The sequence below is a fragment of the Protopterus annectens genome, chromosome 13.part0 (assembly GCF_019279795.1).
Source record: "Protopterus annectens isolate FY-2018-M chromosome 13.part0, PAN1.0, whole genome shotgun sequence".
NCBI classification, from domain to species: Eukaryota; Metazoa; Chordata; order Ceratodontiformes; family Protopteridae; genus Protopterus; species Protopterus annectens.
Genome location: NC_056747.1, coordinates 852,464 through 867,500, shown reverse-complemented (window position 1 = coordinate 867,500; position 15,037 = coordinate 852,464). Strand labels below are relative to the sequence as shown.

General features: G+C 43.0%; 1 protein-coding gene across 1 annotated transcript in view; it reads left to right on the top strand.

Moving 5' to 3' along the window:
- The window catches only part of LOC122788423 (rho GTPase-activating protein SYDE1-like), an 809,025-nt gene that overhangs the window by 695,730 nt on the left and 98,258 nt on the right, over positions 1 to 15,037 (top strand). Inside the window, exon 7 of the mRNA XM_044055491.1 lies at positions 2,156 to 2,387. Coding sequence (XP_043911426.1) covers positions 2,156 to 2,387 — 232 coding nt within the window. The remainder of the gene's footprint in view (positions 1 to 2,155; positions 2,388 to 15,037) is intronic.

Sequence of the window (15,037 nt, the reverse complement as noted above, 5' to 3'; positions counted from 1 at the left end):
CTGGCTATGCCCTTGTAGTAACCCTGACTAACCATCCTCTTCACCCCTCTTTCTTCCTCTTCTTGCCATACTTCCAAACTTCTACATGCTTTTAACTTGTAAATAAGACTGACTCTTTTTAAACTCTAATCAACTTAGTGTTTAAATAATTATATCTCATATGATCTATTGTACATAACTCTTACTATTCTGTTTTTGAGCTGTCTTAAGCTGTATTCTGCTCTCTGTACTGTTTCTCAAGTGTTTTTATCTATTGTACATAACTCTTACTGTATTATATCTGTTCTAGCTCTCTTAAACTTTACTCTGTTTTACTGTAACGTTTCTCAAGTATTTTTATCTCAAGAATGTATTAACTACCTGTTTTTATTTTGTTTTTTAATCCTTTTTTAACCATGTAACAATATTTTATACTTTGTATATCTGTGTGGAGCTTTTCTCCCCGGGTCTCTACTGAAAATGGAAATATATCCAGCTAGACTAGCCCGGTCAACAAATGTAAAATAAATAAATAAAAATAAATAAATAAATTCCTCATGTGATGTACAGTTAACTGGGATGCTGAGGCTCTGCTATTTGTTATGTTGACATGCATGCTGACATTCCTCATGTGATGTGCAGTTAACTAAGATGCTGAGGCTCTGCTGTTTGTTATGTCAACATGCGTGCTGACATTCCTCATCTGATGTGCAGTTAAATGGGAAGTCCTGACAGGACACAATTAACCAAAGACAAACTACTCACTGTAAGAGGTTGCCATCAATGCATTAGTGGGCCAAATAAAAGTGTCTTGTGGAATAGGTTGTGGCCCACGGGCTTCTCGTTGGACAGGCCTAGGATAGATCATAGTGGAGGGAGAGTGGCAGCAATGCAGACCAAAATTCCCACTCAGCAGAAGTCAGTCACTCAGTTTGCACATGTGCAGTTCCAAGGTCACTCAACTGTTTGGTGATGCAATAAATACAAATGCAAGTTGTGTACTTTACTAAATAACAGGATTACCATAAATAAGAAATATAAAATGTAAAATCTTGCACTACTGTGTCTATGCAGTAACCTAAGATAGGTCAGTAGCCCGGCACAAAAGCAAAGCAGAAGTAGCCAACAGTAGCAGAAACTAGGAAAAAGTGAGTGAAATACAGAGAGAGAGAGAGAGAGAGAGACAGAGCGAGAGAGACAGAGAGAGACACAGAGAGAGACAGAGAGAGAGAGAGAGAAACAGACAGAGAGAGAGAGACACAGAGAGAGAGAGAGAGACAGAGAGAGAGAGAGAGAGAGAGACAGACAGAGACAGAGACACAGAGAGACACAGAGAGAGAGAGAGACAGAGACAGAGAGAGAGAGAGAGAGAGAGAGAGACAGAGAGAGAGAGAGACAGAGAGAGAGACAGAGAGAGCGATCAAATACCACTAAGAGTGATACGCTGTAGGATACCAGCCCTGGACTGGTTACCAGTAACTATGCATATCACAACAGAGTATCTGTTTATGAAGGAAGGTATGTAGACACTGTTCTTCTCTGTATTCAGCTAACAGCATGGCAACAAGATAAGACCAAGAGAAATGGGTTGTCTCAGGGAATCATGTAAATAGTGAAGGTCCTCCCCCCCAGCCTGGGAAAAGGCCATTGCACTTGATTTAATAGCTGGCCTTATGTGGAGACACTGGCAGACACCATGCTGTGAAGCTTTTGGGCTATTATTAATATCACACAGCACATGCATATGATTCACTCAGAACACAGAACCTTTGACTGAGCTATATATGGACTCTAGCATCTATTAAAAGCCACAAAACCTGTGGTGATGTCGTCACAAGATGTAGTGTTACTCTTACCCTGCTGACTTAACTCACAGTAGAGCAGTAGCAGTTAGTAATTTTGATGTAAAACAAAATGAATTGATAATAGGTTACTCTTGTTTGGAATTATTACAATGTTGCATCATACAACCATTTCAAATGTGTTCAGCGTTATTCAGAAATTACTTTTATTAGGTCTTTTATAAAGAAGTGAGTCTGACGTTTGTGCTATAGTTTCCTTTTTCCTTTTTTATACAAAATTTATTGTTTAATTCTCCATTATATAATGCAGTCTCTTTCTAGTGTATCAGCACAAATGCATTTATCAGACTCATTTTGTAAATCTGTTTTTGTAGGCCACACTCACTGCACTGCTGGACCATCTTAGCTTGGTGGCGTCATTCCATGAATACAATCGGATGAACTCCCAGAACCTGGCAGTCTGCTTTGGGCCAGTACTCTTAAATCAGAACCATAGCTCTTCACGACAAGGTGTGCATGGCATTGCTCTCTGTGATGATGCGGCCAGTGCCGTTGATTTCAAACAGCATATCGAGGTACTCAATTACCTGCTGCAACATTGGCCATGTGAGTAACCCTGAGTTGTTTTAGCACTAAGCATTTAATTTTAAATGTGTTCTGCATTGTTTTCTGCTCTTCTTTTGTAACAATAAGCTTTATGCTGGCTTGTCCCAAATAAACATCAGTCACTTGTTGACCTATGCAAATTAAGATCTGTAACAGGTGTGAACTCCTTTGCCCTGCATCTGAAGGTTAGCTGGTAACAGATATTTGCATTGCTTTAATAAAATAAACCATTGTGGCTGTGGATGTTTCATTAGAGTTTGAAAAGGACAGGTTGGAACTTATTTACATGAAGTAAAATGCAAATCTTTCAGCGAAGCAGCTGCTGCAACATTTTGCTGTTATTTTTCCTAATTGTTTCGGTGTTATTTATTTTTTTTTCACTTTGTGAATTCTGGAATGTTCTACATTTCTTTGTTTCTGTGAATCTAAAAGCAGCTAGAAAGCAGCAGGAAGCCGCCTGTCGGAAAAGGCCTGAAGAGAGTTGTAGCAGCTGCTCAGGCTACATGACTGGTCAGCCTGTCCTGCTGTGTGGAGTGTCAGGGGTCTGGCACAGGGGTTTATGGGGGTGAGGTCAGGCTGTGGTGCTTTTAGTATGCTAGAAAACTTTAGAAAAGTTCATATAGTTGCTGTGGATGGTGTGGTTATTCTGGCCTGTGAACAAGCCACAGGATTAAGACAGTATGACCAGTGCTGATCACAGGAATATGGGATATTTGGGGTGCACTCTAGACAGGAACAAAAGGCAGTTGGGGTAGGAGGACGGTCAGCAAGGAAACATGGGAAAGAACAAGTCCTAGACAGTAAGTCAGAGAAGGGTGGTGGGACAGACAGAAGGGAGGTGATGATGCAGAGAGGAGCAGTGCTAGAGGAGGCTCATTTTGGCAGGTACAGCTATTTGAAAGGTAAAGGTGGCAAAAGGTGAAATAGCATGGTGGAGATTGGTAGGACAAACAAGGGGAGAGCACATTGTGAATGGAAGGGAGATGACACAAAGCCAGTAAAGGAGGTTATAAAGTGCAGGGGAAGGCTGCTGTACTTACAGTAATTATGGGACTTTTGGGAATCTAGAGGAGTCTGTAGTACCTAAGGATACCCTTGTAAAAACAACCAGATGGTTAATATGACAGAGGTACACAAGGTTTTAGTAACTAAAGACCCAACCATTAAAGGATTCAGGAGCATGGCGGTGCAGATAGGAAGGGGCTGACAACTGTAAGGTGGTATTTGGGATAGGATAGAGGGGAGGGAGGGGTGGGAGGAGAGGGACAACAAGTCAACTGTAGTTGCAATTTAATGGGTGTTGTAGACAGACATATTTGTTACCTTCGGTTGCCAGAATGTGAATGAACGAATAATAGCAACATATCCTCATGGCTTCCTCAGAACAGTCATCTAAGCTGAAAAGCAACCTTATCTGAAAAAGTTTAAAATAAATATAGCGTACCTTATGAATGAGAATAAAGGGAAGGCATTAAGAAATCATTTAATGCAGGTTTCATCATGTGATACCTGAGCATGGACTGTGTAGAACCAGTATATAGTCAGCCTTCATCTGCAGGACGAGGACATCATAGGAAGCAGTACCTAAGAACCATAATCAAATATCAGACTGACAAATGTATATTTACATCAGGGATTTAAGGTTACACAAACACACTAAAAAGAATTTAGTCAATGAAAATGCTCTAATGACCATACAATGCTAAAATATAATTTACTAAAGTAATTACTCGAAAGAAAGTGATGAAGAGGAAGAAAGAGCAGCTTAAAAAAACTGTGGGCTTATTTATTTAAAACTGTGGGATTATTTATTTAAAACTGTGGGATTATTTATTTACCTATGTTTGTGGGCTTATTTATTTACCTCTGTTTGCTTGTTAGGCAGGGCATCCACTCTGGCTGAGCCTTTTTACATTGGAGACCCACGGAGAAAAGTTTTAGATCTACAAGACTTAATAACAAAAAGAATTAGAATATAAATTTCACAAACTGAGAAATGAGTGTACACACAGAAATATATACAGGTGCTATGATACACGCAGAAATATATTGGGGAGATAAGACATGTGAAGACAGGTATATGTGTCAGCAATAAGTAAGCAACAGTTAACTAAATTCCAATATACGCGTGTCAGTGGTAGTTCTTATCTTTAGTGCATGACTTTTGCTTTATGATATAAGAGAAACAACATGCAGAATGTCATTGTTGCACCGACTACAAATCATGACGCTAGTCTACCTTTGAGATAAGACGTTAAAGTAATGGTTCATATTACTGAGGTGATGATAGCTCACATGAATTTTGAAGGTCTTATAACACTTAAAAAAAACAGTAAGCCAGCTGTCCTAATCAAACTGCCCCAGTTAACATGGACACTACATCAAGAATGTCCCCAAAATAAGCCACAGGCATAGTGGTGAGATGTTCTACACATCATTAAGGTCCTACTAGAGGAGGAGGATTCAAAATGCTGAATATGGGTCCCCAATGGTAATTTTCCTGATCACTGTTTTGAAAAGGAATTCACTTCTGGTGCAGTTCCTAAGAGGGCATCAACAGCTCTTCCTTTTTTATCATGTTTGTGCAACCATAGAAGTGTGTGTGTGTGTGTGTGTGGGGGGCTGCCAGCAAAAATGCTTAATTTTCTTTTTCTTTTTGGGTGTCTGACAAGTTGGGTTTAGTAGAATGGTCCTCATCAGGTTGTAACTTGACAAATCATAGTGGAAGCCAGTAAGAGCACCTCATTCAAAGTAAAGTAACTGAGTAAACAAATAAATACAATGAATGCAGTGTATATCAAAAGTAAGTCTGACTTATTTTCAGTAATAAAAAGCAGAGTGAGAAAGAAAGAAATGGATAAATGTGTTATCTGCTAACATCCTGTGATATCTGCATAGCCTGTATCACTCATAAATAACTCTGGACCTTTCCAGAGACATTTCTGATACCTACTTACCCTGTATCACTCATAAATAACTCTGTACCTTTCCAGAGACATTTCTGATACCTGTTTTCCCTGTATCCCTCATGGATAACCCTGTACTTTTCCTGAGATGTATGTGTTACCTGCTAACACTACACCTTTCAGGGATGTATGTGATACATACTTACCCTGTATCCCTCATGGATAACTATGTACCTTCTGAGGGATATCTGTGATGCCTGCAAATATTACATCCTTCCAGGGATGTTTGTGATACCTGCTTTCCCTGTATCCCTCATGGATAACCCTGCACCCTGCACTTTCTAGGGATTTCTGTAATATCTCCTGACACTACACCTTTCAGGGGTTTCTGTGATACCTACTTACCCTGTATCCCTCATGCATAACTATGTACCTTCCCAGGGATATCTGTGATACCTGCTAAGACTACACACTTCTTGGGGTGTGTCCTTATTGCAGTGCTCTTTCTTGATAACTTTTCTAGTTTCTTGATACAGATATTTATGAGATATCTTGAATCTATGGTGTGCCTTCTTTGGTACTGTTCATTATATTCTCCAAAACACATCTTTGCCCTGTTGTCATTTTCCTGCTTGCTCTGTTTCTCTTTCTCTGTCTCTTAATGGTCCCTATGTACTCTACAACAGTGCTTCCTTGACTCTGTCTCTAGAAGAGCACATTGGGGTAACATTTATTGCAAAGAGTAAGCATTTTGTACGTTGACATACATAGTTTGAAGTGCTCGCTGAAGTGTTGCATTAGTAGGCAGAGAGTAGTGATACTGTTGACATACGGGGTGTGTAGTGCTCGCTGAAGTGTGGCAAACACCTCCAGGTTAGTGGCACTGCATGAAGCATCAGAGACCATCCATGTGCAACTAACAGTGGGCAAAACTGCCTTTCAGTTTGTAGCCTGCTACAGACCACCTTCCCAAACACAGGAACCCCACTCGGCTTTCCTGAGAACACTGGAGAATATGAAGGTCTCTCCAAACACCATTATATTGCGTGACTTCAACTACCCAAACATAGACTGAGAGCACTACTCAAGCCCCAACACCCTCGCCCAATGGTTCCTAGAATTTATAAACTCAAATGCTATGGAACAACTGGTCACCACTCCCACAAGAGGGGAAAACATATTGGACATGATCATCACCAACATGGGGACTCTATGTTCCATACCAGAGGTATACCCCTCATTGGTAAGATCTGACCATAAATTAATCTCACTGGACATCCATATCCTGTCCCCACCCCCAGCCAAGGAAACCACGGTGAAGAACTTCTCAAAAGCAAACTTCACACTTCTCAAAACCGAGGTGGAATCCTTCAAAGCCCCCGGGCCAGTGGAAAATACGGCCCAAACCACAGAATCCTTTACAAATGCTTTCTATGGACGCCTACAAGAATGCATGGATCGTGCTATCCCAAATAAAACCAAGACCCATTCCTCCAAAGGCAGGAGACCTGTCTGGTAGACCCCAGCCATAAATAAGCTATACAACAGAAGGAGGAAGCTAATACATGATAGAGCAAAATCCCAAAAAGGGAAGGCATCTCTGATCAGTACTAGCAAGAAACTACGATCCCTCATAAAATCATCTAAGGCCAGCTTCGAAAGATAAATTGCACAAGATGCTAAAGATAATTACAAGGCCTTCTTTAGTTATGTCAGGAACCTGGGTGGCAACTCCCAGATATGCTCTGAGTTAGTTCAAGATGACAGAAAATACACTGAAACCACAGACATTGCCAACATCCTGGCAGACAGGTTCAGTGCAAACTTCTCTTCCCCTTCCCCCCCAAAAGAGCAAATGTCTATCCCAACAGAGTGTAGCCTCCCTGATATCACAGATGCACAGGTGAGAGCTGCCCTCTCCAAAGCAAAAAACACAGCATCAGTGGGACCGGACGGTGTCCCAGGCTGCGTCTTACACAAACTCCAAAAATAACTGAAACCTCACATAAAGTCACTGTTCAGTCTCAGCCTTACTACAGGATATGTACCCAAGGAATGGCATACAGCAACAGTGGTCCCACTCCACAAAGGTGGTGCCACAACGGATCCCGGAAACTATCTCCCTATAAGCCTGACTAGCCTGGTCTGCAAAGCTATGGAGCGTATCATCATGAAACTCATAAACAAAGACATTGGGAACCTCCAAACACTGGATCCTACCCAATTCGGCTTTGTCAAGGGCAGATCTTGCCTCTTGAACCTGGTCAACTTCTTTGAAACAGTCACCAAGGCCATAGATGAAGGGAAGGTAGTCCACACAGCCTACCTGGACCTCACAGAAGCCTTCGACACAATACCCCAGTTGGGCATCATAAATAAGCTCACCAGCTTAAATATCAACCCCTATGTCACAAGATGGGTTGCAAACTGGCTCAGGGATAGAACCCACATGGTCAGAAATGCAGGCACCATGTCAGACTCTAAACCAGTTACAAGTGGCATCCCACAAGGCTCAGTCCTGGGACCTCACTTGTTCGGTATATATTTCTCTGAGGTACAGGCTAACATGGGAGGACTATGGCTGACCACGTTCACAGATGACTGCAAACTGGGTGCCATAATCGACTCACCGACTGACACAAGCATCCTCCAAAAGGGTCTCATAGAGACGGATAACTGGTGCCAGAGCCATGGCCTAAAGCTAAATGCCAAAAAGTGCATAGTCATCCACTTTGGGAAAAACAAAGTGCCCACAAATTACCACATAGGTGGTAATCCATTAAGTATGGAAGAAGTAATTAGGGATTTGGGGACCCAAGTAGATAGCAATCTCTCCTTTGACAATCACGTTGCCAAAGTGGTTAGAAAGACATTCCATATAGCCCACCTTATCATGAAAGGGTTCACATCTAGATCAAGAGAGGTCATTGTGCCCCTCTACTCATCACTCATCAGGCCCATAATTGAATACAATGCCCCATTTGGGATGTACCTTACCCAACACCTGCAGCAACTGGAAAGACCCCAAAAGTACCTCACCAAGAGGATCAAGGGACTCAAACAGATGCCCTACACAGTTAGGCTAAAGAAACTCCAGCTCTACTCAGTTGCTTACTGCCTACTCAGAGGCAATCTGTGCCTGACGTACAAAACCATGTCCAACCCAGAATTAATGGACATGCTCCACCTCAAAAAATCCAAATCCCTTAGAGCTACATGCTCCAGGGACTTAAACCTCAGCACAGAAATAAATAGGACATGCTGGAGGGACAGATTCATCCCAGAGGCTCCCCTCACTCTGGAACAAAATCCCAATCCATGTTAGGCAGAGTCCCTCAATGACCCTCTTCAAGAGAAATCGTGACGAGTGGATGGGAGATCGTAGGTTTACCCCTGGGATCTCTTCTGTGTCCTACTAGACAGAGGCACAGTAAACTAACCTCAAAAGGGCTATCTTCTGTGACCTACTATGCAGAGGCACAGTTAACTAATCAAAAAGGGTGGCGAAAGCCAAACACACTCTGGCTAGGCTTATAAATGCCCTAGGGCAGATAGCCTAGTATCAACCTATGAACTAGTAGGCAGAGAGTAGTGATACTGTTGACATACGTGGTGTGTAGTGCTCACTGAAGTGTTGAGTTAGTAGGCAGAGAAGAGGGATACTGTTGACATACATGGTGTGTAGTGCTCGCTGAAGTGTTGAGTTAGGCAGAGAGGAGAGATACTGTTGACATACGTGGTGTGTAGTGCTTGCTGAAGTGTTGAGTTAGGCAGAGAGGAGAGATACTGTTGATATACGTGGTGTGTAGTGCTCGCTGAAGTGTTGAGTTAGGCAGAGTGAATAGATACTGTTGACATACATGGTGTGTAGTGCTCGCTGAAGTGTTGAGTTAGGCAGAGAGTAGAGATACTGTTGACATACGTGGTGTGTAGTGCTCGCTGAAGTGTTGAGTTAGTAGGCAGACAGGAGAGATACTGCTGACATACATGGTGTGTAGTGCTTGCTGAACTGTTGCATTAGTAGGCAGAGAGTAGAGATACTGTTGACATACATGGTGTGTAGTGCTTGCTGAAGTGTTGAGTTAGTAGGCAGAGAAGAGAAATACTGTTGACATACGTGGTGTGTAGTGCTCGCTGAAGTGTTGAGTTAGTAGGCAGAGAGGAGATACTGTTGACATGCATGGTGTGTAGTGCTCACTGAAGTGTTGGGTGGTAGAGAGAAGAGATACTGTTGACATACATGGTGTGTAGTGCTCGCTGAAGTGTTGAGTTAGTAGGCAGAGAAGGGAGATACTGTTGGCATACGTGGTGTGTAGTGCTCAATGAAGTGTTAAGTTAGTGGGCAGGGAGTAGTGATACTGTTGACATACATGGTGTGTAGTGCTTGCTGAAGTGTTGAGTTAGTAGGCAGAGAAGAGAGATACTGTTGACATACGTGGTGTGTAGTGCTCACTGAAGTGTTGAGTTAGTAGGCAGAGAGGAGAGATACTGTTGACATATGTGGTATGTAGTGCTCGCTGAAGTGTTGAGTTAGTAGGCAGAGAAAAGAGATACTGTTGACATACGTGGTGTGTAGTGCTCACTGAAGTGTTGAGTTAGTAGGCAGAGAGGAGAGATACTGTTGCCATATGTGGTATGCAGTGCTCGCTGAAGTGTTGAGTTAGTAGGCAGAGAAAAGAGATACTGTTGACATACGTCGTGTGTAGTGCTCACTGAAGTGTTGAGTTAGTAGGCAGAGAGGAGAGATGCTGTTGACATACGTGGTGTGCAGTGCTCACTGAAGTGCTGAGTTTGGCAGATAGTAGTGACACTGTTGACATAAGTGGTGTGTAGTGCTTGCTGAAGTGTTGAGTTAGGCAGAGAGGAGAGATAATGTTGACCCACCTGGTGTGTAGTGCTCACTGAAATGTTGAGTTAGTAGGCGGAGAAGAGAGATACTGTTGACATATGTGGTGTGTAGTGGTCGCTGAAGTGTTGAGTTAGTAGGCAGAGAGGAGAGATACTGTTGACATACGTGGTATGTAGTGATCGCTGAATTGTTGAGTTAGTGGGCAGAGGGTAGTGACACTGTTGACATAAATGGTGTGTAGTGCTTGCTGAAGTGTTGGGTTAGTAGGCAGAGAGGAGAGATACTGTTGACATACGTGGTGTGTAGTGCTCGCTGAAGTGTTGAGTTAGTAGGCAGAGAAGAGAAATAATGTTGACATACATGGTGTGTAGTGCTCGCTGAAGTGTTGAGTTAGTAGGCAAAGAGGAGAGATGCTGTTGACACACATGGTGTGTAGTGCTCACTGAAGTGTTGAGTTAGGCAGAGAGTAGTGATACTGTTGACATAAGTGGTGTGTAGTGCTCGCTGAAGTGTTCAGTTAGGCAAAGAGGAGAGATACTGTTGACATACGTGGTGTGTAGTGCTCGCTGAAGTGTTGAGTTAGTAGGCAGAGAAGAGAGATACTGTTGACATACGTGGTGTGTAGTGCTCTCTGAAGTGTTGAGTTAGTAGGCAGAGAGGAGAGATACTGTTGACATATGTGGTATGTAGTGCTCGCTGAAGTGCTGAGTTAGTAGGCAGAGAAAAGAGATACTGTTGACATACATAGTGTGTAGTGCTCACTGAAGTGTTGAGTTAGTAGGCAAAGAGGAGAGATGCTGTTGACACACATGGTGTGTAGTGCTCACTGAAGTGTTGAGTTGGGCAGAGAGTAGTGATACTGTTGACATAAGTGGTGTGTAGTGCTCACTGAAGTGTTGAGTTAGGCAGAGAGGAGAGCTACTGTTGACATACGTGGTGTGTAGTGCTCGCTGAAGTGTTGAGTCAGTAGGCAGAGAAGAGAGATACTGTTGACATACGTGGTGTGTAGTGCTCGCTGAAGTGTTGAGTTAGTAGGCAGAGAGGAGAGATACTGTTGACATATGTGGTATGTAGTGCTCGCTGAAGTGCTGAGTTAGTAGGCAGAGAAAAGAGATACTGTTGACATACATAGTGTGTAGTGCTCACTGAAGTGTTGAGTTAGTAGGCAAAGAGGAGAGATGCTGTTGACACACATGGTGTGTAGTGCTCACTGAAGTGTTGAGTTGGGCAGAGAGTAGTGATACTGTTGACATAAGTGGTGTGTAGTGCTCACTGAAGTGTTGAGTTAGGCAGAGAGGAGAGCTACTGTTGACATACGTGGTGTGTAGTGCTCGCTGAAGTGTTGAGTTAGGCAGAGAGGAAAGATACTGTTGACATACGTGGTGTGTAGTGCTCGCTGAAGTGTTGAGTTAGTAGGCAGAGAAGAGAGATACTGTTGATATATGTAGTGTGTAGTGGTCGCTGAAGTGTTGAGTTAGTAGGCAGAGAGGAGAGATACTGTTGACATACGTGGTGTGTAGTGCTCGCTGAAATTTTGAGTTAGTGGGCAGAGAGTAGTGACACTGTTGACATAGTGGTGTATAGTGCTTGCTGAAGTGTTGAGTTAGTAGGCAGAGAAGAGAGATACTGTTAACATACGTGGTGTGTAGTGCTTGCTGAAGTGTTGGGTTAGTAGGCAGAGAAGAGAGATACTGTTAACATACGTGGTGTGTAGTGCTTGCTGAAGTGTTGAATTAGTAGGCAGAGAGTTGAGATACTGTTGACATACGTGGTGTGTAGTGCTCACTGAAGTTTTGAATTAGTAGGCAGAGAGTAGAGATACTGTTGACATACGTGATGATTAGTGCTCGCTGAAGTGTTGAGTTAGTAGGCAGAGAGGAGAGATATTGTTGACATACGTGGTGTGTAGGGCTCGCTGAAGTGTAGAGTTAGGCAGAGAGGAGAGATAATATTGACATACGTGGTGTGTAGTGCTCGCTGAAGTGTTGAGTTAGTAGGCAGAGAGTAGTGATACTGTTGACATACATGGTGTGTAGTGCTCGCTGAAGTGTTGAGTTAGGCAGAGAGGAGAGATACTTTTGACATTCATGGTGTGTAGTGCTCACTGAAGTGTTGAATTAGTAGGCAGAGAGTAGTGATACTGTTGACATGTGGTGTGTAGTGCTCGCTGAAGTGTCGAGTTAGTAGGCAGAGAGGAGAGATACTGTTGACATACGTGGTGTGTAGTGCTCGCTGAAGTGTTGAGTTAGTAGGCAGAGAAGGGAGATACTGTTGACATACGTGGTGTGTAGTGCTCGCTGAAGTGTTGTGTTAGTAGGCAGAGAGGAGAGATACTGTTGACATACGTGGTGTGGGTCTATATTATATCCTCGAATGCTTAAAAAAGTGAACGCTGATTGATCAAACTTATTTTCGCGAAACTGCAAAATATCGATGCAGCAGAAACTCAAATTATTTCCTAGGGAAAGAATTCGGTTGTCCATTTCTGTTGCTTTGGTATTTGCAGTTCTATGGTGGAAAGTTACCGGTCAGATTCAGGTAAGTGTGTGATTGTGTGGATGTGAGTGTTAGGGTGATTTAGGTGAGTTAGGGTTAGGGCTTGGGTTAGGTGTGTGTGCGATTGAGTGGACATGAGGGTTAGGGCAGATTTAAGTGAGTTAGGGTTAGGGAGCGAGTGAGGTGAGTGTGCGATAGTGACGGACCTTAGGGTTAGGGTTTGGGTTAAGGTAAGTGGGTAGTTAGTGGTGTGTGCATAGTTTAGTGTAGGGTTCGGTATCAGATTTTAGGTGTATTTGTGTGGATTTCTGTTTGTTTGGTGTGCTTGTGTTGTGTGTATGTGTTTTGGATCAGCGATTTTTTTCCCTGGGAAAAAAAATCGCTGATCTCACAGTTTGAGATTGTAAGCTTTTGCTTAAATTAGGTCGATCAATCAGCGTTCACTTTTTTAAGCATTCAATGATATAATATAGACCCCGTGGTGTGTAGTGCTCACTGAAGTGTTGAGTTAGGCAGAGAGGAGAGATACTGTTGACATACGTGGTGTGTAGTGCTTGCTGAAGTGTTGAGTTAGTAGGCAGAGAAGAGAGATACTGTTAACATACGTGGTGTGTAGTGCTTGCTGAAGTGTTGAATTAGTAGGCATAGAGTTGACATACTGTTGACATATGTGGTGTGTAGTGCTTGCTGAAGTGTTGAATTAGTAGGCAGAGAGTTGACATACTGTTGACATATGTGGTGTGTAGTGCTTGCTGAAGTTTTGAATTAGTTGGCAGAGAGTAGAGATACTGTTGACATATGTGGTGTGTAGTGCTCGCTGAAGTGTTGAGTTAGTAGGCAGAGAGGAGAGATACTGTTGACATATGTGGTGTGTAGTGCTCATTGAAGTGTTGAGTTAGGCAGAGAGGAGATATACTGTTGACATTCATGGTGTGCAGTGCTCACTGAATTGTTGAATTAGTAGGCAGAGAGTAGTGATACTGTTGACATATGTGGTGTGTAGTGCTCGCTGAAGTATTGAGTTAGTAGGCAGAGAAGAGAGCTACTGTTGACATACGTGGTGTGTAGTGCTCGCTGAAGTGTTGAGTTAGTAGGCAGAGAGGAGAGATACTGTTACCATACGTGGTGTGAAGTGCTCGCTGAAGTGTTAAGTTAGTAGGGAGAGAAAAGAGATACTGTTGACATACGTGGTGTGTAGTGCTCACTGAAGTGTTGAGTTAGTAGGCAGAGAGGAGAGATGGTGTTGACACACATGGTGTGTAGTGCTCACTGAAGTGTTGAGTTAGGCAGAGAGTAGTGACACTGTTGACATAAGTGGTGTGTAGTGCTCGCTGAAGTGTTGAGTTAGGCAGAGAGGAGAGATACTGTTGACATACGTGGTGTGTAGTGCTCGCTGAAGTGTTGAGTTAGTAGGCAGAGAAGAGAGATACTGTTGACATATGTAGTGTGTAGTGGTCGCTGAAGTGTTGAGTTAGTAGGCAGAGAGGAGAGATACTGTTGACATACGTGGTGTGTAGTGCTCGCTGAATTTTTGAGTTAGTGGGCAGAGAGTAGTGACACTGTTGACATACGTGGTGTATGGTGCTTGCTGAAGTGTTGAGTTAGTAGGCAGAGAAGAGAGATACTGTTAACATACGTGGTGTGTAGTGCTTGCTGAAGTGTTGGGTTAGTAGGCAGAGAAGAGAGATACTGTTAACATACGTGGTGTGTAGTGCTTGCTGAAGTGTTGAATTAGTAGGCAGAGAGTTGAGATACTGTTGACATACGTGGTGTGTAGTGCTCACTGAAGTTTTGAATTAGTAGGCAGAGAGTAGAGATACTGTTGACATACATGATGATTAGTGCTCGCTGAAGTGTTGAGTTAGTAGGCAGAGAGGAGAGATATTGTTGACATATGTGGTGTGTAGGGCTCTCTTAAGTGTAGAGTTAGGCAGAGAGGAGAGATAATATTGACATACGTGGTGTGTAGTGCTCGCTGAAGTGTTGAGTTAGTAGGCAGAGAGTAGTGATACTGTTGACATACATGGTGTGTAGTGCTCGCTGAAGTGTTGAGTTAGGCAGAGAGGAGAGATACTGTTGACATTCATGGTGTGTAGTGCTCACTGAAGTGTTGAATTAGTAGGCAGAGAGTAGTGATACTGTTGACATGTGGTGTGTAGTGCTCGCTGAAGTGTCGAGTTAGTAGGCAGAGAGGAGAGATACTGTTGACATACGTGGTGTGTAGTGCTCGCTGAAGTGTTGAGTTAGTAGGCAGAGAAGAGAGATACTGTTGACATACGTGGTGTGTAGTGCTCGCCGAAGTGTTGTGTTAGTAGGCAGAGAGGAGAGATACTGTTGACATACGTGGTGTGGGTCTATATTATATCCTCAAATGCTTAAAAAGGTGAACGCTGATTGAT